The sequence below is a fragment of the Eptatretus burgeri genome, chromosome 13, assembly GCF_056783735.1.
Source record: "Eptatretus burgeri isolate ZD-2024b chromosome 13, Ebu_testis_v1, whole genome shotgun sequence".
NCBI classification, from domain to species: Eukaryota; Metazoa; Chordata; class Myxini; order Myxiniformes; family Myxinidae; genus Eptatretus; species Eptatretus burgeri.
This window is the reverse complement of record NC_140973.1, coordinates 63741329-63760887: the sequence shown is the minus strand read 5'-3', so window position 1 is coordinate 63760887 and position 19559 is coordinate 63741329. Positions and strand designations below refer to the sequence as shown.

Sequence of the window (19559 nt, the reverse complement as noted above, 5' to 3'; positions counted from 1 at the left end):
TCCATGATAGTGGAGGAATTCAGGAATCCAAGAGTGGAGTTCGCCTTGGATTCCATAGGCAGAGAGTTGAAAGAGCAGGGTAGGATGCCAGACTGCATCAATAGCTCGAGATATGCACAGAGACGGCCCTGATCTCACGTCTGATATTGAGGGCCTCCACTATTGTTGGGAGGGTAGAAGCATCATGTCCAACGTAAACTGACCAAGCATGAATCCAAATTGATGATCTGAGATGAGGCTGTTGGAGATAAGGAATGATTTTAAGTCAATTGCGATGGATTCTATGACATTGATTATCATCGGAAGTAAGCTAATTGGTCTGTAGATAAGGGGATCCGTTTTTGCACCTTTTTATGTAATGCTGTGATGTTGGCCGATTTCCAAGCAGATGACAGATGACCGATGGTAAACGGCAGGCTAAAAAGGGCAGAGAGAGGAACAGCAATAGCAGCAGAGCAGGTTTTTAGGACACTTGAGCTGATGCCATCCGGTCCAGTTGCAGAGTCGAGGGTTGCCAGAAACCTTCCCCCCTTTTCAGATCCAAAAGACAGAATTCAGGGAAATTGGGTGTAACTGGCAAGGATGGGCACAGAGAGGGAGGGGTTAGGGACACAAGATTTTGAAACAAACACAGAATTGTGGCATTCAGCCTTCTCACGAGTAGAGTCGGCTGTGGTGCCATTTGAAGTGAGGGAGAGGATGGAAGGGGAGCATACACTAGAGTCAGATTTGATAAGGCGCCATCAGGTTTTAGAGGAGGGAGACAAGTTTGAAAGCTCATTCTTGAGACTAGACAGATGTTGCGTTCTGGCTCTCCTCATGGTAGACACACACTTGTTGTGGGCTTTGCGGAATTATCTGAAGTTGCCCTCGGTAGGATTTGCCTCCCAGGAGGAGAATGCAAGTCGTTTCAAAACAACAGCCTCACCACAGGATTTGGAGAACCAAGAGTGGGAGGATGGGATAATGGAAGACGAGATGGGATGAATGTGTGCATTGGAGAGCAGGTTTCTGTTGGAAGAATTCCCAGGCTGAAATAATATCAGCAGTGCGGTGGTGGATATAAGAAACAATCCTGACGAAACACCCCGCAAATGTTTTTTTAAATACCGCGACTAAGCAAATGTAGAAGCAGGTCACACTTAATTGTCAGCGAATGGTGGGACTGCGAATGTCGGGGTCTGACGGTATATTATAAAAGGGGCCGTATGTGTGTTTGTTTCTCGTGTTGCAACTTGAGAACGGATCAATACATTTCAATACATCCAATGACGGTGCATTCAAGGATCCCCCAAGGAAGGTTTTGTTATGCAAAAAATAAAGAAAGGTCGGTTTGTGTGCATCGGTACGTAGGCACACGTGTCAAAAACTGCAAACGCCAATTTGTGACGCTGGATATCCCCACACCGAGGGCAGGATCTCCCAGGAATAATTTTTTGTCTTTACCCCATAGATTAGCCATGGCAGCAGAGACTGTTATTCTCATCAGTGAAGCAATGGGTCTTACATGCTAGTAATGTTGGACCCTGACATTCGCGGGACATACGTTCCTGAGAAATGCTGTGAACGTCGGGGAAGGCGCATAGGCCTCTGGTTGTAGGCCTTCAGCCAGTGCAATTGGAATTATTTGTGCTATATAACCATGACATATTATGTTTTTGCTTCATGTATGTAATCGGGTTATTTAAATTATTTTTGGGAGTGAACACGGAAGGGGTCCGTCACCTACAGGCCACCAAAATAAAGGGATAAGCAATTTGTACAATAAATGAAGGTTTTTGGACGTAACATTATATTTTTGTATAGTCAGGTTTTAGCCAAGTTTTCAATGCTGATTAGTGTGAAAAATACAGAAGGGTCATCACTCATAAGCATTATGCATGTTTTTGATTCATGTATGTAATCTGGGTTTTTTATTTTGAGAAGCGATCAACACAGTGGTCGACTGTGTATACACTGCCCGAGTAAAGGGATAAGCAAATTTGTGTCGTAGAAGAAAAAATTAAAAAAAAAAAATTTTCTTCAAAAAGTCCAAGGAGGCCCAATTACAAAAAAACAAGTGGTGCCAGGCACAACAAATCCCGCCCATTTAAGGCATGAAGTTATTTTGGGGATCAAATTTAAATGTGATACATCCTTAACCTGAATGTTGATTATAAGGAATAGAATAAGGAATATTTTACTCTTAGTTAAGCTTAGTTTGAAGTAAATCAGATCATTTTTGACGAAGTTATGAGCGAAAAACGATTTTGATCTTTTCTTGACCTTGACCTTTGATCCAATTGGACCCTAAAGTTAATGGGGTCGTCCAAGGTTCATTGCCCACCTGTGGATTAAATTTGATAGTGTTTGCTAAAGCCGTTTTGCCGTAAAGTTGCTAACAGACAGACAGACAGACAAACAAACCGGACGATTACAATATCCCGCTCCCTCCCTCCGGGAGGGGGGGGGGGGATAAAAAAGATGCCATAAGTTGCAGATAAATTTAAGTGGGGATCGATGGAGCTATCCAGATCTTGAAAATATTGAATTCTTTGCCAGAATTCCTGGAAAAAAAAAACATGAAATTTTGCAGTTTTCAACATAGTTTCCTTCTGAATCCATGTTGTCCACTGCATGTGTCCTTTCCTGCCTCACAGCCATTATTTGTGTCCAAGTCTCCCTCTATCTTGGCCTTCAACTCTGCTGTTGGAGTCCCCCCCCCCACCCTTCCTTACTGTTCTTTTGTTCTGTTACATCCTGATCCGTTCAGTGTACTAGCTCTTTCATGAGCCCCGACTATGTATACAAATAATAATAATAATGAGAAAATTTATTTTGGGAAAATATATTGTTTGCAGTAAAAATTAAATTGCAATTTGAACAAGTGTAGCACAATGCCAAGAAGAAGAAAAAAAATCCAAAAGCAGCAGAGCAAGAAAAATATTGGATTCCATTCATCGGCATGCAAGACATAGAGGCATCAATAAGAATCGACCCAGAAAAATATTCCGCCCGTAGGGCGGGTACTTGCTCGAAATGAACTGAACATTATTACAAATAATAATACTAATAATATCCCCCCTCTCACAAGGGTTTTTCCACTTTATACAAACATTGTGTTTAGGTGGAAAGATAGCAGCTTAATGTGGCATTTTTCCAAGGGTACTTCCAAGAACAAAAGTAATAACAATAACAATGCAATATTAACATCATGACATAATAATAATAATAATAATAATATGAACAATAATGATGATAACATGACCCCCCCCCCCCCCACCCCCTGTGTTTCTCGGAATGAAAAACAGAGGATACAAAAATGTTTACTGAAGTTTATTTCACTTTCTGAACTCCTCACACACACAGCAATCATTTATAAATGACACATCTAACTCTCACATGCATGTAATGACTTGGAGAAGAATACTGACCATGTACACTCCTGAATTGTTATCTATCCCCTTGCTTATCGATGTACCTGCATCCAAATCCGTTTTTGATCAGACACATAAACCATCAGGTGGATTTTCAGGCAGCACCCTTTTCATAAATAGGTTAGAATTTAATGCCATTTGCCGAATTTAAAAATTAAAGCTCCTGCTGCATGGGGCCCAGTGGATGCACGTGGTGGATCCCGCAAGTTTTAGATTCCGGATCATTCTCTCTGAACGCGTAACCGCACTATCTTTCCTGAACGACCAATCCTGATGAACTAACAACGTCAGTTATAATCGCACTCTATTCACACCTTCACACGTAAAATATAACATCTTGGAGGAGGAAGGACAGTCCACTTCATCACCTTTGAAGTTAGACCAAACAGATTGCCTCAACTCCAAGCTTTGCCCTGTGACTCGACAAAGTCATGCGTACCTTCGCCGATTCAAATAAAATTTTCAGAATATCGATAATATGTTTGCTGCAGTTCATAATCATCATCATCATCATTAGCACATCAACATTTGAGATGGGAAGGATGTCTGGGCCACTCCCGGGAGATCGATCGGATATCTCCGTGCCACGGATTTGTTTGAGCAGAACTGACTGTGGCTAATCAACAACACTAGCCTGTAAACCTCCCTCAAGTATGAAGGATGAAGGCTTCCTGCAAGTTACTTTGAGGGATGAAGACTTCATAGGATGAAGTCCTCCCTCAAGTTACTTTGGGGAGAGGGTATTGGAAAACTTGGCATGGTTACCAAGTGATGTTTGGCGATAGTTTGGGCAGGAATTTGTAACATATTCAGGCTGCCAATGACAACTTACTCACTCTTTATGAAAAACAATGCGAGATCTTTAACGTCCACCAATGACCAGGTGTGGGAAGACGGGACACCAAAATGAACGTCCTTCCGATGGACTGCATACACATTGATACCTCACCCTGCATACGAAACACCAAGGTGGTAGCTTGTATCTGGGTCAGGATTCAAACCCAGTCTAGACAGCACAAAGGCGAGTGCGAATACCTCTAGGCTATCCTGCCAGCTCTGCCGTTTATCGCGGCAGGTAAATATTTCAGAATAAAAACTATAAATCACTGTTTACATCTTGTAAACACATTATTGTGAACACTCTGCCAAACTTAAGTCACATCACTTCAAAAGTCTCATTTGTGAAAGTTTCATCGTTCACACGATGCAGTGACATCATAATTACTTCGCAGGAACACAACCTGATAATTGAACGTGAAATCAGTTGCAGATGGAACTCGGTGCCTTCCTCAATCTCCTCCACCAAACAGTAACACTGTTGGCAATTAAAAAGTAAAACCAAACACCACAAATAGTGCAAACAAAAGCATTCGTATTACCATTGGGAACGTGCAGCTAATTGGAGTTGCATAATCTTTCAATGCCAATGCCGTGTGCACCATGTTTGGATGCCAAAAAGTACAGTGATCGAATGATAAAATGACACACACAAAATGCTGGTAGCTCTAATATAATCTTTCAATAAGATCCTTAAAAATATATATATTTTTAAATCAAGCGCTCAGACCCGGTCGTGAAAACCTTTCTACGCCACCCCCGTCAACGATGGTGGGACTCGACACATCAGAACAGATACTATAGAGAGGGAGGATAAATGGTGGACAGGCTGGTTGTTCACCTCCACAGTAACAGATTTGTGGGGGACAAGTGGTTTTGGGGGGGAAATGGTACACAGTCAAAATTGAGTGAAACAGATCAATGCTTCGACTTTAACACTGAGAATATTCCAAAATCAGAGTCCACATATTACGGATGTCAAAATTTTGTTGACCAAAAGGAACGAGTGCCCAATACTTATTTCTCCTCCATCTTGCACTCTGATGCAACAAGTTGTAACCTGAGCAGTGGTTCCTTGCAAGCAGTCCTCACTCTTGGTCACAGGGGTTGTCTGAAACGAAGCAGCCCCTGGTGTTCGCCGGTGTGCGGAACAGCTTCCCGTTATGACACATGCACAGCTTATAGCTCTCGCCCTCGGGACCCCGGAGAAGAGAATGACCGGCGGCCCCTGAAGTCGGTGCACGTGGCAGTCGTGTGGGATTCAGGGAAACGACACCGTCCAAAATGAGATGCTCAGTCTGTGCAAAGAGGAGGTGCAGGGAAGTGAGGGATGTGGACAGATTATTGAACACAGGACACAAGTCAATTCACCAATATATCCCCTCAAAAAGCTGGGGAATGAGACGTTGGCCAGTCCTGATGGTGTACCGATTACAAGGACACTGACAAAATGAAATACAAGAATTACCGGATCCAGCACGAGGTCACCTTTCACACGGAAAGCCACCCGTAGGCCGCTGATGTGCACCCCTTCATTACCGCGAACCACAATCTGTTTTGCCTTGAGCAAGAGGTCCGATGTGTAATTACTCGTCACCTGGGGTAAACCACAATCGATTAATACACTCAAACTTTGACCAGTTGGGCAATGTCAATGACATTAAAATAAAATTGAATTTGACGCGAATGAGTCAAGGGATATGGCTCTGCTGTTAAATGTGAACCCACTGTGACGTTTGATCTCAATTCAAGGTCACATGAGAGACAATGCCAGAGAGAAAAGAGATACGTAGAAGAATGAAAACCTGAGATGCTTTAACTCGAGTTATGTTTTACAAAGTGATTTTCAAAGGACACATGACCTTTGACCTGTTAAACCCAAAATTAAATCAGTTCATCTCTATATCGCATTCCATACTTGTACCAAGTTTGGTCAAAACGTCTTAAACAGTTCACAAGTTATCGCGAAAACAAAAATCTGTTATGTACGGACGGACAACCCAAAAACACAAGAAAAATGCCTCCTGTGCCTTTGCCTGCGGAGGCATAATAAATGACAAAACTCCAAGCTTATGGTCTTGGGTGTACCCTTTCGGTTGAAGCTTTCTGTACGTGTAGCGTACGCACGCCCTTCGGTAAGTGGAACTCGTGCGTGTCGTAGTCGGTGCTGAAAACAGTGCGGCGGGTCCTGGGCTCGATAACTTCCAAGCCGATGGCGCTCGACACCGCCAACTTATCCTCGGCAATGCTCAATGTGCTCTCCTTCTGTTTAAATACCACCTGTTGGTTGAACAGATCAGTGAGCATTCTAATCAGATTGGCAATGTCATGGAAAAAGGGAAGGGGAAGACAAATCATGATCAAGGCATCACCAACATTCCCACCCCTACCCCACCACCGCCTTTCTTCCCCACATGACCACCTCCCCACCCTTCACCCCACCACCCTTTTCCGCACCGGATGTCCATTCCCGGTAATAAGCAAGTCCTCCTCACTGAAGCCTCCCACAGCACTGTGGTAAGGGCAAACAGTGCCCATATCGGACTCTTGCTTGAAACGCAAGAGGCCATCGTCGTGGAACTCCATGCTGGCACATCCCTCGGGGCTCAAGCGAATCACACTCCATATTATGAGTGTTGTCTATCCAGGTCGAGGAAGACAGGTGCGAAAGGACAAGACAAGGAGTCAGTTTAAATTCCATTTCATTTTGGATTCCTCCAAATCATCACAAAACTCATTAGACTTAATTTGCACAGTTCTCTTCCATCAAGAAACTCCACATGACGTTTCAAAATTAAAAGGGACACATAACATCGAGGAGTTAATATCCAATTTGAGGTTTGGACCCATTATGATTGGAACCACTAATTAGGAGCAATCAAATAAATAGTTGTTGGATCCAACAAAAGTTTAATTAGCCTTCAGATTTCCATGCACGACAATCGCCTCCGAGGCCCTCGCCACTGGGCTAACCGCCTCAGAGACCCTCGCCGCTGGAATAACCGCCTCCGGGATAACCGCCTCCGAGACCCTCGCTGCCGGGATAACCGCCTCCGAGACCCTCGCCGCCGGGATAACCGCCTCCGAGACCCTTGCCGCTGGGATAACCGCCTCGGAGACCCTTGCCGCTGGGATAGCCACTTCGCTCATCATCTTCGGATAGAATCCCCGATCTTGTGGTATCGATTTATCCGTGGTCAATGAACATTCTTGATTTTTTACCGGGAAAAAAACAAACAATTCCCCGTCTCCTACATAATGTCCTCGAGTTACCTGCAGCACAATAAAACCTTTCCCACAGGTACTTGTTGACTGCAAAGAAAAAAAATCTATGCAATGAAAAAAATAATTATCTCTCAAGTACTAACGCTTATGGAAAAATGAAGACGTTGTTTTGCATACAATGAGGTTTGCGATGGCCAGCAGGAAAAGCAGAACGAGGAGACAGATTGCAAGGCCTCGTTTGCGCCCTCGGAGACCTGTGCGGTGGAGTTGATCCTCATCCACCGCCACGTATCCAGCCCGGAAATTGCTGTTGTGTTCTTTGTTAATTTTCCGTCGTTCCACGGCCTTCTCTCGCATCGACAGATGGCCCGTACTGCCGTCGGTCTGCCATGTTGTACACAACACAATGAGAGAATGCAACAGCAGCATGGGAGCTTCACACAGGATACATGCAGATGAGGTTGTACAACTCGAGCATATCCATCAGTGAAAATAAATAATTACATGGAAATCAGAAGTTGGACAATGTGCACAAAAAGGACGTCACCATTATTTTAATGATATTTCAGGTTTATGAAAAAGCAAAAGAACAAGACAGAGAAGTATGATGTTGACAATAAGGGATTGGGGAGTGGTATCTGGCAGACATTTCTCCAGGTTAGGGGTGTTCGTGTCTCGGGAATAGAAATCATCACGTGTGGATGAAAGATAACGTCAGATGGGGTGTTGCCACAAATCAAGTACAGCACTTGCCACCCAGACACCCACATCGCCCCCTCCCCCCCCCAACACAACCAAACACCACACCTCCCCAACCCGGGCGTCGCCCAGAAACACCCACGGAGACCTCAATATGATCTGGGCATCCCAGAGGAGACAACCACGGTAGCCTCGGACACCCCCCTCCCCAACCCGGCACCGCCCGTACACCCATTCGGAGACCCTAACCCTAAAATTGTAATGGTGAGAAATGCACGGCAGCAACTGCACTGTACTGTACTGTACTGAAGGGGTTCGTGGAAGGAATATAATTAGCAACAAAGACTATAATAAACGATAGCGATATTGTTCAATGGTCACATCGCAAGGAACGAGAAGCTCATTTTACAATAAAAAGGTTAAAAAACGATATCTAAGGTACCGGATCGGATGCGTCAGTGAGTTACTAGTTAAGTGTGTACATAGTATGGAATGAACCGTTAAACGAGATATCGAGGTTCAATGAAACGGGACAAAGCACTTCACCGAGCGAGTCACAGAGGACAGAACAGGTTCGCAGGGACAGGGAGGTCAATTGTGAAGTGAAGACGTCACAATGGAAAATGTTACGGAAGGTGGCAAGGACCGACGTGCCAAACAAACCTGCTTAGTCGCCATTACGTCTTGTCCAGGCAGGAGCGAACCACGTCCGCCTCACTCATTTTACAACCTAATAAGGCATCCTGCGTTATTTAGCAAGACGTTCTTAATCATCGTCGTCATTCATCGAATTAATATTTTAATTAAATAATTTTGCTCTTCACTCATTCAACGTCCCGTCCCCCTCAAAATACTCGAATGGTACAGTCCACATTGGATCACTCTGAGCATACGCATTAAATAAACAAGCGTTCGACTAAGTTTTCGGGTTATCAAGGGAATTTATTTATTACGTACGCACATATGGCGGATTTTTCATCGCAATCAAGACTCCCTCTGTTCCAATTACTCCGAACTCCCCCAAAACGCTTCCTTGCTCCCTCCACGACCCTCACCTCATCTCTTGCTCAATCTTAATTCGGGCTCCGGATGCCGAGAACCCAAGTTAAAATCCGGTCTACTGTACTACGTCCATTTGTCAATTGACCGTCATTGTACTTCATGCAAATTAAAGTGCATTCGTGTCCTGAATTAAACTACCTTCGTCCTGCATACCATTTTGTACAATCTCCACTATGAACTTCAGATCACCGCAAAAATGAAAAAACAAAACTCCGCTTGCCAACATGTAATAAATAATTGGTCACCAGCTTTAAGTTACCTGGTGTTGGCTTAGTGGTTAGGGTGGCGGCTTGGGATCCTAGGGTCCTGAGTTCAAGCCCCATTGGGCCGCTGAATGAATACACCAGGAGGTTGACTCAGCCTGTCATCCTTCCGAGGTCGGTAAAATGAGTACCAGTGCACTGGTAAGGGCACACACTGCATCAGCGGCATAGCCGCTTCCCAACCAACGATGCAACCAGCAGCCACAGGCTGCACTCGATAGAGAAAGAGAGTTACCTGGTCATGCAGATCCATAAAGGTGAGAAATGCATTTTCAAGAAATCTTTTTGAAGTTAAAATACAGAAGTTTCATAAGGAAACATTTTGAGCATAAAATGATCCACAGTTTCCAAAAACGAATAGAGAGAATTAAAATAAATAAATAAAAAGATTTAAAAAACAACAACTTCCTTCCACTTTTAAAAAGAAGCTTTATTCAACTTCAACACACCAACATTAACAAAACATTCCAAGTTGGAGATATGTGGCATATTGTCTCTTTTTTTTTCCATCGAGACAAAAGGAAGCAAAAATATACAACAAACTGGCACGAGAAGTTTATGTGCAAGAAAAATGTTTGGTCGAAGGACTATGCACAAAGAGATCCCAAGATACGAAAGTTTACAGGAGAGATTTGAAGGAGTGTGGGAGGGAGGGAATGGGGATGTGGGGTCGGTGTGGGTGAGCAAGCTGTTTCTTTCACTCTTCATTATCCAAGCACAAAGAGTTCCTCTGAATGATTTGACGAGCAAGATTGCGAAGGGAGGTACAGTTTAAAAGTACTATACAAGTTCAGGTAAAAATCCTTAAAAAATAATAATAAGAAAAAAAAAAAATTCCAAAAAATGATCAGACCTGTGAGGTTGCCCTTTCTTAGCAAAGGAAACGGCTCGAGGCCACCGCCACAGTAAGTTAAGGATTGTTTCGGGACACTTCGGTGTGCTTCTGCCATCACCGAAACCAATGTCACGTGACATTTCTCAAACCAAGTCGCCAAACAGACACGGTTTTGGGAAACGAGGAGCCTCAATGCAGATGCCGCCGAAGCATACCGATGTGGGTCCGGTAAACTTATCTGAGATTACAGAAATGTTGCCATCACGTGGTCAGGGTTTCTCATCTTCGGGTGGAGCGCTCTTTGCTACTTGGACTACAATGCAACGTACAACAGGAACTACTGCGAGGAATGGAGTTCAAAGCGTGTACTGCTGCATCTTCGTTTCTTCAAGTTCAGGAGCACCAGTGATCCTCAAACCTAGATCTTCACACTGTTTATATTTTCCCTTCCTTAGCCGAGAACACCAAAGTATGTAGATGTCCAAGATTCATCGAAATAGTTGGTCTTGCAATCATCTGTGCTTGTCGGAGGACGATTTATGCGTACTGCAGTTAAGGAAGCAAAATACAGCAAACATCCAGGGGACCCTCTTGGTTTAATAATAATTAAAAAAAAACAAACAACAAAACAAGGCAGCACAATGCACAATGATCATCAAAAAAAAAATCAAACATCAAAAAGGATATTGTTTCTTTTCTTCTTTACCCCGAAAACCTTCCTTTTTTTCCTTCTCCTTGTCATGGTGCATGTCCTGACAAACAGCACAGTGAATGAGTCGGGCAGCAAAATACTTGGTGTTACATTAGATGGATCTGAGTTGGATCAGAAAGGGAAACAACCAAGGGGTGCTGCACATACTGATGAAGCTGCCAAAAATAAAGCAGATCAGAAACATTTTCAACCTTCTGTCACCACAGGATGACCAGGCTCATCAGGAAGCTCAAACAAGACATGCAAAATACTGGGATCATGTGAGTTTCGCCCTTTACTCTTCATCCGATCACCCCTTCACCTCGATTGCATTCTAAACTGAAGAAAGGCACTCGGTAGAGCGCATGTCTCTGCCAGGCTGAACAGTTTACATTTTGTTTCCCAAGAATCGGCTGGATCTGGATCTGGACCTTTACCAATATCGAATTGGCTTATGCTCGTCACCTAACTAACTCATCCACAACTTTCTTCGATATCATGCTATATATCGTTTTTAGCCATTATCACTCAATGGTGAAGAATCACGTGGAAAATTTCGTATCCGCATCTGGATCTTCACGAAAATCTAATCATTTCATTGTTGTCACACACCCAACCCCTCTACCAAATTTTATCCAGATCCATCGACAACTTTTTGAGATATCCTGTTCACACACAAACAAACAAACAAACAAACAAACCGGTGAAAACATAACCTCCGTCCAGCTTAGGTGGCGCAGTTAACGAGAATGGCACCCAGTGGAGCGCACACCCGGGCAGGCTGAACAGTTTACGTTTTGTATCCAATGATAGGCCGGATCTGAATGTGGACCTGTACCTTCAGCAAAATCTAATCAGCTTGTTATTGTCACCTACCCAACTCAACGAGGTCGTCATCATCCGTCCACAACTTTTTGAAATATCATGCTCTATATCGTTTTTATGCCTGGTGTTAGCTTAATGGTTAGGGTGATGAGCTTGGGATCCAAGGATCCCGAGTTTAAATCCCCCTCAGCTGTTGAAGTAATACCAGGTGGGGTTGACCCTGCCTGCCATCCTTCTGAGGTTGGCAAAATGAGTGCCACCTTGCTGGTATCCTGTGTTGGAGTGGTGACCTGTCCAGGATTGTGCCCAATAGCCAAGGAGACTGCTTAGGCAGCACCTACACTCTGCACAGATTATGATCCCAATGGATGGATGGCTATCGTTTTTGGCCCCATGTCTCAATGATGAAATATGGTACGGTCTCAACAAGAGAAATGTGGAAGGGCAAATAGTGGTAGAGTTTGCAAAAAGAATGGAAATGGCAGTGGTAAATACGTATTTCAAGAAGAAGAAGGAACACAGGGTGACATACAAGAGTGGAGGAAAGTGCACACAGGTGGATTACATCTAAAGTAGGACATGCAACCTGAAAGAGATTAGTGACTGTAAGGTTGTGGCAGGGGAGAGTGTAGCTCGACAGCATCGATTGGTGGTCTGTAGGATGACTTTAGAGGTGAGGTTGAGGAAGAGAGTGAGGGCTGAACCAAGGACCAGATGGTGGAAGCTGAAGGAGGAAGACTGTTGCGTGAAATTTAGGGAGGAGGTGAGACAGGCGTTGGATGGTGGTAAAGATGGGTGGGATGATTGGGCAACGACAGCAGAAGTTGTGAGGGAGAGAGCTCGGAAGGTACTTGGTGTGACATCTGGACAGAGGAAGGAAGATAAGGAGACTTGGTGGTGGAATGAGGAAGTACAGGAAAGTATAAGGAAGAAGGCGTTGGCGAAAAAGAAGTGGGATAGTCAGAGAGATGAAGAAAGTAGGCAGGAGTACAAGGAGTGGCGGCGAAAGGCAAAAAGAGAGGTGGCAAAGGCCAAGGAAAAGGCATATGACGAGCTGTATGAGAAGTTGGATACAAAAGAAGGGGAAAAGGATTTATACCGATTGGCAAGACAGAGGGACCGAGCTGGGAAGGATGTGCTGCAGGTTCGGGTGATAAAGGACGCAAATGAGAATGTGCTGACGAGCGAGGAGAGTGTGTTGAGAAGGTGGATGAAGTACTTTGATGAGCTAATGAATGAAGAAAATGAGAGAGAGAAGGTTGTAAGAGGTGGAGATAGTGAATCTGGAAGTGGGATGGATCAGTAAGGATGGAGTGAGGACTGCTATGAAGAAGATGAAAAGTGGAAAGGTGGTTGGCCCAGATGGTATACCAGTGGAGGCATGGAAGTGCTTAGGAGAGATGGCAGTGGGGTTGTTAACCAGATTGTTTAAAAAAGTCTTGGAAAGTGAGAGGATGCCAGAGGAGTGGAGATTAAGTGTACTGGTTCCGATTTTCAAGAATAAGGGTGATGTGCAGAGCTGTGGAAATTACAGAGGGATAAAGTTGTGAAGATAAACCATGAAGTTGTGGGAAAGAGTAGTGGAAGCTCGGTTGAGAGGAGAGGTGATGATCTGTGAGCAGCAATATGGGTTTATGCCAGGAAAGAGCACCACTGATGCGATGTTTGCTTTGAGAATGTTGATGGAGAAGTATATGGAAGGCCAGGAGTTACATTGTGTGTTTGTGGATTTAGAGAAAGCTTATGATAGAGAAAGCTCCTCCAAGAGAGGAGCTGTGGTATTGTATGAGGAAGTCAGGAGTAGTGGAGAAGTATGTGAGGATCGTGCAGGATATGTATGAGGACAGTGCGACAGCGGTGAGGTGTGCGGTAGGAATGACGGACCGGTTTAAGGTTAAAGTGGGATTGCACCAAGGATCGACTCTGAGCCCTTTCCTGTTTGCAATGGTGATGGACAGGTTGATGGACGAGATCAGACTGGAGTCTCCATGGACTATGATGTTCGCGGATGACATCATGATTTGTAGGGAGAGTAGGGAGCAGGCTGAAGCGAGCCTTGAGAGGTGGAGGTACGCACTGGAGAGAAGGAGAATGATAGTCAGTAGGAGTAAGACGGAGTACATGTGCGTAAATGAGAGGGAGGGTAGTGGTATGGTGCGGTTGCAAAGAGTTGAGGTGGGGAAGGTGGATTGGTTTAAATACTTGGGATCAACTGTCCAAAGTAACGGAGAGTGTGGAAGAGAAGTGAAAAAGAGAGTGCAGGCAGGATGGAGTGGTTGGAGAAGAGTTGCAGGAGTGATTTGTGACAGAAGGGGAGCTGCAAGAGTGAAGGGGAAAGTATATAAGACGGTAGTGAGACCAGCTATGTTGTATGGTTTGGAGGCGGTGGCACTAACAAAAAGACAGGAAGCGGAGCTGGAGGTGGCAGAGTTAAAGATGCTGCGATTCTCGTTGGGAGTGACGAGGATGGACAGGATAAGGAATGGGTATATTAGAGGGACAGCGCAGGTAGGACGGTTTGGAGACAAAGTGAGAGAGGCGAGATTGAGATGGTTTGGACATGTGCACAGGAGGGAAACGGAGTATATCGGGAGAAGGATGTTGAAGATGGAGCCGCCAGGCAGGAGGAGAAGAGGAAGGCCAAAGAAGAGGTTCATGGATGCGGTGAGGGCGGATATGCGGGTGGTTGGAGTGTCAATGGAAGATGTGGAGGATAGAGTGAAATGGAGACGGTTGATCCGCTGTGGCGACCCCTAACAGGAACATGCCGAGAGAGGAAGAAGAAGTCTCAATGAAGAAAAATCGCAAGAATATAAATTTTTTAGCAGATCCGGATCCTCACCTAAATTGCTTCAATTGTTCTTCGCCACACACCCGACCTGTCTCCCAAGTTTCGTCCAAATCCACAAATAATAACTTGTATACTTAATGTGCTATCTATCGTTTTTGGCCCGATTTCTCAATGGTGAAGAATCACTTAAAAAAAAAAATTCTAGTATCCGATCTGGATCTTCAATAAAATCAATCAATTTGTCCTTGTCACACACCCAACCTGTCCACCAAGTTTTGTCCAAATCAATCAATAACTTTTTGACTTATCATGCGCGCACGTACGCACACCATGGGTGAAAATATAACCTTCAACCACCGGTACATTTTCAATGATAAAAAGGAAATGCCGTTGGACCCCGACATTCACGGGAGATACGTTCCTGAAAAATGCCACAATGTTGAATCCGCGAACGTCAGGGCATTGTTTCAAAGGGAAAAGGGGGGAAAGGTTCCTTGAGGTTCATGATTCATAAAGGTAAAATAAAAAAAATCCCATGAAAAATCGCGAATACGCGAAGAACAGGGCTGCAAATGTGGAGGCATGTCAGAAAAATTGCGAATACATGAAGCACAGGGCTGCGAATGTAGGTGGTTACATTTTATGAACCGCAAATAAACAGGGTCCACGAATAGCGGAACCCTGAATGTTGGGGTCCAACAGTGCTGAATTGCAGGTTAAACAACAAGAAAAACACCCTCAAATTTGAAGCAAACGATGCTCAGAACGTGTGGCACATTTTCAGCAACGGCAGAAGGAAAACACCAACCTTTCTGCTGGTAGACAAATGTCCACTTTTGTCTGCAGATCTCTCTCTGTCTTTGCTGCTGGATCCCTTGCCAGAGTTGCGACTTTTTTCCTTATCTTTTTCAACTACCGCTGGTGATCCAGATGGGCTACGGCTTTTACTGCTGTGTCTGCCAGACAAATCTGCCAAAAGGTCAACGCAAAAGGTCTCACGAGACAGCAGGTCTGTCAAAATCAATTAAACTAACTATGGATAATTCGTTAACAAAAGCATAACAAGGAAAACGAAGGATGGATTTTCAGTGCCAACATATGTACTTACATAAATAAATGAATAAAAATGCAGGTGCCGATGTAAACACTGTCAAAGCTCGATAGCAACCTCAGTCTAAAGTAAGAAATTCACCTTTGAGTTTATGGAACCAAACTTGTACAGTCGACCAGCTGACCAGGCTCAGGTCTGACGTTTCGACAGTCAGGAGTGATCTTCATCCGGATTGTGCAGTTGACGATGGTGTTCGGCCTATCTGTTCATTGCTGTCATGTGATGTCCCCTTCCACCTCCCCTTCGAGGTTGCAAGGGTTACCCAACACCAACACCTTTTTGGAGGCGTTTGTTGAAATGTCTGATCTGAGCCTTGCATGCTGGGCAGCTGTACAAGTTGATGGTTGTGCCTTATTTTTTGAATATGGATCTTCCATCCACACCATACCATAATAGTTAAAACAGCTTGCAAGTTTTAGTAGTTATGTCTTCCAATATTTTTTTGGCAAACAGTTCTCATCAACTGGCACAAAATCAGCAGCTCACGTCGAGGTTGGTAGGTGTATTTCAAATAAATATTTTACAGGTGAAATTTTCATGAAAGCAACAAAAACTGATCACAAATATCACAGACCATCATCAACGGATTATCTAAACAACTTTAATTGAATGATACTTACTCAAACCATTTTCTTCTTTACGGCGCTTCAATTCAGCAGCAGTTTCTCGATCGTTCGAAGCGTGATCCTGAGATGAGAAATTCGAAGGAAATTACCACCTTGTGCACATCTTCACCCGAGCTCCCGAACACCAAGTACTTCAAAGGTTGGCGACATATTTGGACAGGCCAGTTTTGCTGAAGCAAAATTACATTCCAGTTGATTGTCACTCCAAAGGGCTGGTAGGATGGCCTCGAGGTACGCACAGTTATTCCGGTGTTTCACAGGCAGGGTAATTCATCAATGCGTGTGCCGTCCCTTGAATGGACGTTAAACTTGGCGGCCCGTCTGCCGGCAATTGTTGGTGCACGCTAAAGATACGAGTGTCATCCGTGAAGTGTCGGTGAACTATCGCATCAGAGGTAGAGCCACACCCTCAGCCACAAAGCCTTGTGCTGCATCCGAAAGAAGATCACTCCAAAAAAATACAAAGAGCCACTTATTCATACCCGTTTGCGCTCCTTCTTCTCTTTGTCGTGAGAGTGTGAGCGCAAGTGAGAATGTTCTGCAGTCGAATCTTGTTCCTGCTTGTCACCATAGTGCATCGAACGGCCACCGGCCTGGTGAGGACTGTGACGCTATTGTGGTTAGAGGAGGAGGAAGTAGCGGGGATGAGAAAATTTGGGGTAAAGGATGAGAGGGAAAAGGGGAGTGGCAAACATCAGAGATGCATGATGTGAATTTAGAGCAGAAAGGTGTATGTACACTTGGTGAAAAAAAAAAAGCTTTTCAATGGGAACCTCAAAATAAAATTCTGATCAAACTTTTGGCAGTATTCTAAACCTTGTGTTCAAAACTAAATAAGAAAATATAAGAGGACAGTGGGAAATCAAATATGGACATAGAAACCTATGGCATGAAAATGGCACTTTTTTCCACTCCCCACTCCCTCCCTTATCCACAACACTTGTTACTTTCGCCACCACCTGTGTATGTACGATTCACCGAGGAAGGTACAGAGAGATCAGGGTCTCATGGTTCAGGTGTCAGTAATGGAATTTAAAAGGTATGTTAATGTGAAATGGTGGAAAGAGAAATTTGAAAGGGGATGGCGATGGTGAAGGACAGTTTGGGATATGATTGGTTTATTGTAAAAGAACGGGTACAGCATATCTCCAACACCATATTAATTGACCAAATATATATATATATATATATATATATATATATATATATATATATATATATATATATATATATATATATATATATATAAATATATAAATATATATATTTTTAAAAGCACACAACATCGCAGTGCAAAACAAATTAAGTCAAGGTGTGCAAAATTAGAGTAAAGCACTAAAAGGGCAAGGTACTGTGACCTGCTATTTCACACCAGTCTTCTTCGTTTATGTGCAGCACAAGGCTGTGGGGTATCATCATTGGCTGAGGGCAAGGCTGTGCCGCTGATGCAATGTCTTCTGCTGGAGAGGGTAGGAATATGTAACTTGGTCATCGTGCTGCCGATAGCTCGCCGATTCTTCGCGAAGGGCATCATGGGATCGTTAACGTCCACCAACTAATGCTGGCAGACGGGATGCCCAGTTTAACGTCCATCCGAGGGACGGCACACACATTGATGAATCACCCTGCCTGTGAAACACCGGGATGACAGTTTATAGCTGGGTCGGGATTCAAACCCAGGCTAGACAGCTTAGAGGTGATTGTGCTTACCTCTAGGCCATCCTGTCAGCACATTTCACACAAGTGAGATCATTAAGATTTATGTAGAAAGCCATAGCACTGACGTTTGGTTTATGATGCACAAAAACACAAATGGAGTTCCTGTATTTTCCAAGTTTTAACATGTGTAAAATATGCCACTAAAAAAGCGAATATTAAAAAATATATATCTTAAGCCAGTAAATTTATTACCCCTGCTAGTTACCAATAATTTTAAGTCATCATTTTCACCAAAATATAAAATATGTGAAAGAGCCAAAGCAACAAAAATGCCCAGCGAGCGGCGATTGCCGTTGTGTTCAGACCTTGCTGACATTGTCCCTGTTGTCGCCCGTGCCGTCCTGAATCGGGGGAGTGAGGAAGAAGAACAAGTAAGGAGAAGACTTCTCTCGAGGCTGGAAGTCTGTGGTGCAGGGCCAGCGGCAGAAACCTCCAACCTGCAGCTCACACTTTCTCGGAACTCACTGTAGCACATTTAACATCTGTGCTGTAAGGATTGATGGTCAATTTTCTCCCCATTCCCAGTTTAGCTGCTCCCACCCCCTGCACCACCTCATCTCCACAAACCTTATCATCGAGTCACTAAGCAGTGAAATCTCTCGAGTCCAAATACATTTCATTTCACGAGAAATACATTGGCTCATCTGATTCTTTTCTGTTTTATTGTGGCAAACTCATTGCAAGAATTGCAAATGTAGCTCACAATGTATGTATGTGTAGTCCTTACGGACAACTGCATCATGATGGAAATTCAGTCAAAGCAACCAGAGGGGGAAATGAATATCAAAAATATCAGTCATGAAAAAGGTCTAAAAAGGGGAATAGATGATGACAAACTTCAAACATTAATAAATCTAAAACAAATACATGCTAACAGGGACATTTAAAGCTGGGATGGCACTTTTAAAAAGAAGAAAAATGATGGAAGAAAAGTAACATAAAATAAAACGTGCCACGCTTATGTCAGCCACATGTTGATGGCCAGAGAGCCGTCTTAAGTCTCCTTGAAAATATCTTCACTTTGATGAAGCACTTCCACACAACACAGGGCCTGCGTCAAGAAACTTACACCAAGGACCACTGCAGAGGGTAAGGCTGGGGAAACCAGAGGAAATGGGGAGAGCAAGTAGACCATGGATAGCAGAACATCAGCAGAGGCGCCGCCACGTTGGTTGAGGCCTAACGGGCTTCTTGGAGAAGACCCGTGCTGCTCCGGTGGTTTGTGCAGGTATAGTAAGATAAGGTAGGGAAGAAGAAAGAGGCAGCGAGTGGAGTCACCATCCACTCCCAGCTGCGTTGTGCTGAGTGAGGCGCGTCAGAAGTGCCGAGTTGGAGAAACGCTGAGCCAGCTCACCACGCTCACCCTGTGGCTCGCTATATCCCGTGTGGATGGCCCAATCGAACATATTAGCAGAACAAAATAGACAGTGGGGAAGTCTGGGTAGACCACTGCGTGTTC

At 44.1% G+C, this 19559-nt stretch overlaps 2 protein-coding genes across 6 annotated transcripts in view; both read right to left on the bottom strand.

Annotated features, from left to right (window-relative positions):
- Positions 1-3300: 3300 nt before the first annotated feature.
- On the bottom strand, positions 3301-9025 carry SGCB (sarcoglycan beta). The gene is made up of 6 exons (XM_085852780.1): positions 8841-9025; positions 7656-7862; positions 6711-6893; positions 6342-6533; positions 5722-5850; positions 3301-5551 (listed from the first exon to the last, which is right to left on the bottom strand). Exons 1-6 carry the CDS (start codon positions 8853-8855, stop codon positions 5342-5344), a joined length of 936 nt encoding a protein of 311 aa, XP_085708906.1. The 5' UTR covers positions 8856-9025; the 3' UTR covers positions 3301-5341.
- Positions 9026-9911: 886 nt separating this feature from the next.
- The window catches only part of THOC2 (THO complex subunit 2), a 65502-nt gene continuing 55854 nt past the window's right edge, over positions 9912-19559 (bottom strand). For 3 of the 5 annotated variants that reach the window (XM_085852771.1, XM_085852772.1, XM_085852773.1), the window contains 6 exons: positions 18406-18441; positions 16864-16992; positions 16376-16442; positions 15453-15613; positions 11025-11089; positions 9912-10880 (listed from right to left, as the gene is read on the bottom strand). In XM_085852771.1, coding sequence (XP_085708897.1) covers positions 10850-10880; positions 11025-11089; positions 15453-15613; positions 16376-16442; positions 16864-16992; positions 18406-18441 — 489 coding nt within the window. In that variant the 3' untranslated portion in view covers positions 9912-10849. Of the gene's footprint in view, positions 10881-11024; positions 11090-15452; positions 15614-15655; positions 16084-16375; positions 16443-16863; positions 16993-18405; positions 18442-19559 lie in introns of those variants that run through there. The other 2 variants (XM_085852774.1, XM_085852775.1) reach the window with 2 other exon arrangements.

Bases quoted from the DNA above. Each gene is read 5' to 3' on its own strand.
- SGCB (XM_085852780.1), bottom strand. The intron at 6,894-7,655 runs GTATGCAAAACA...CGACCTGGATAG, and splicing joins TGGCCATCGCAAACCTCATT to ACAACACTCATAATATGGAG. The intron at 5,552-5,721 runs GTAATTCTTGTA...CTCTTTGCACAG, and splicing joins GTGACCTCGTGCTGGATCCG to ACTGAGCATCTCATTTTGGA.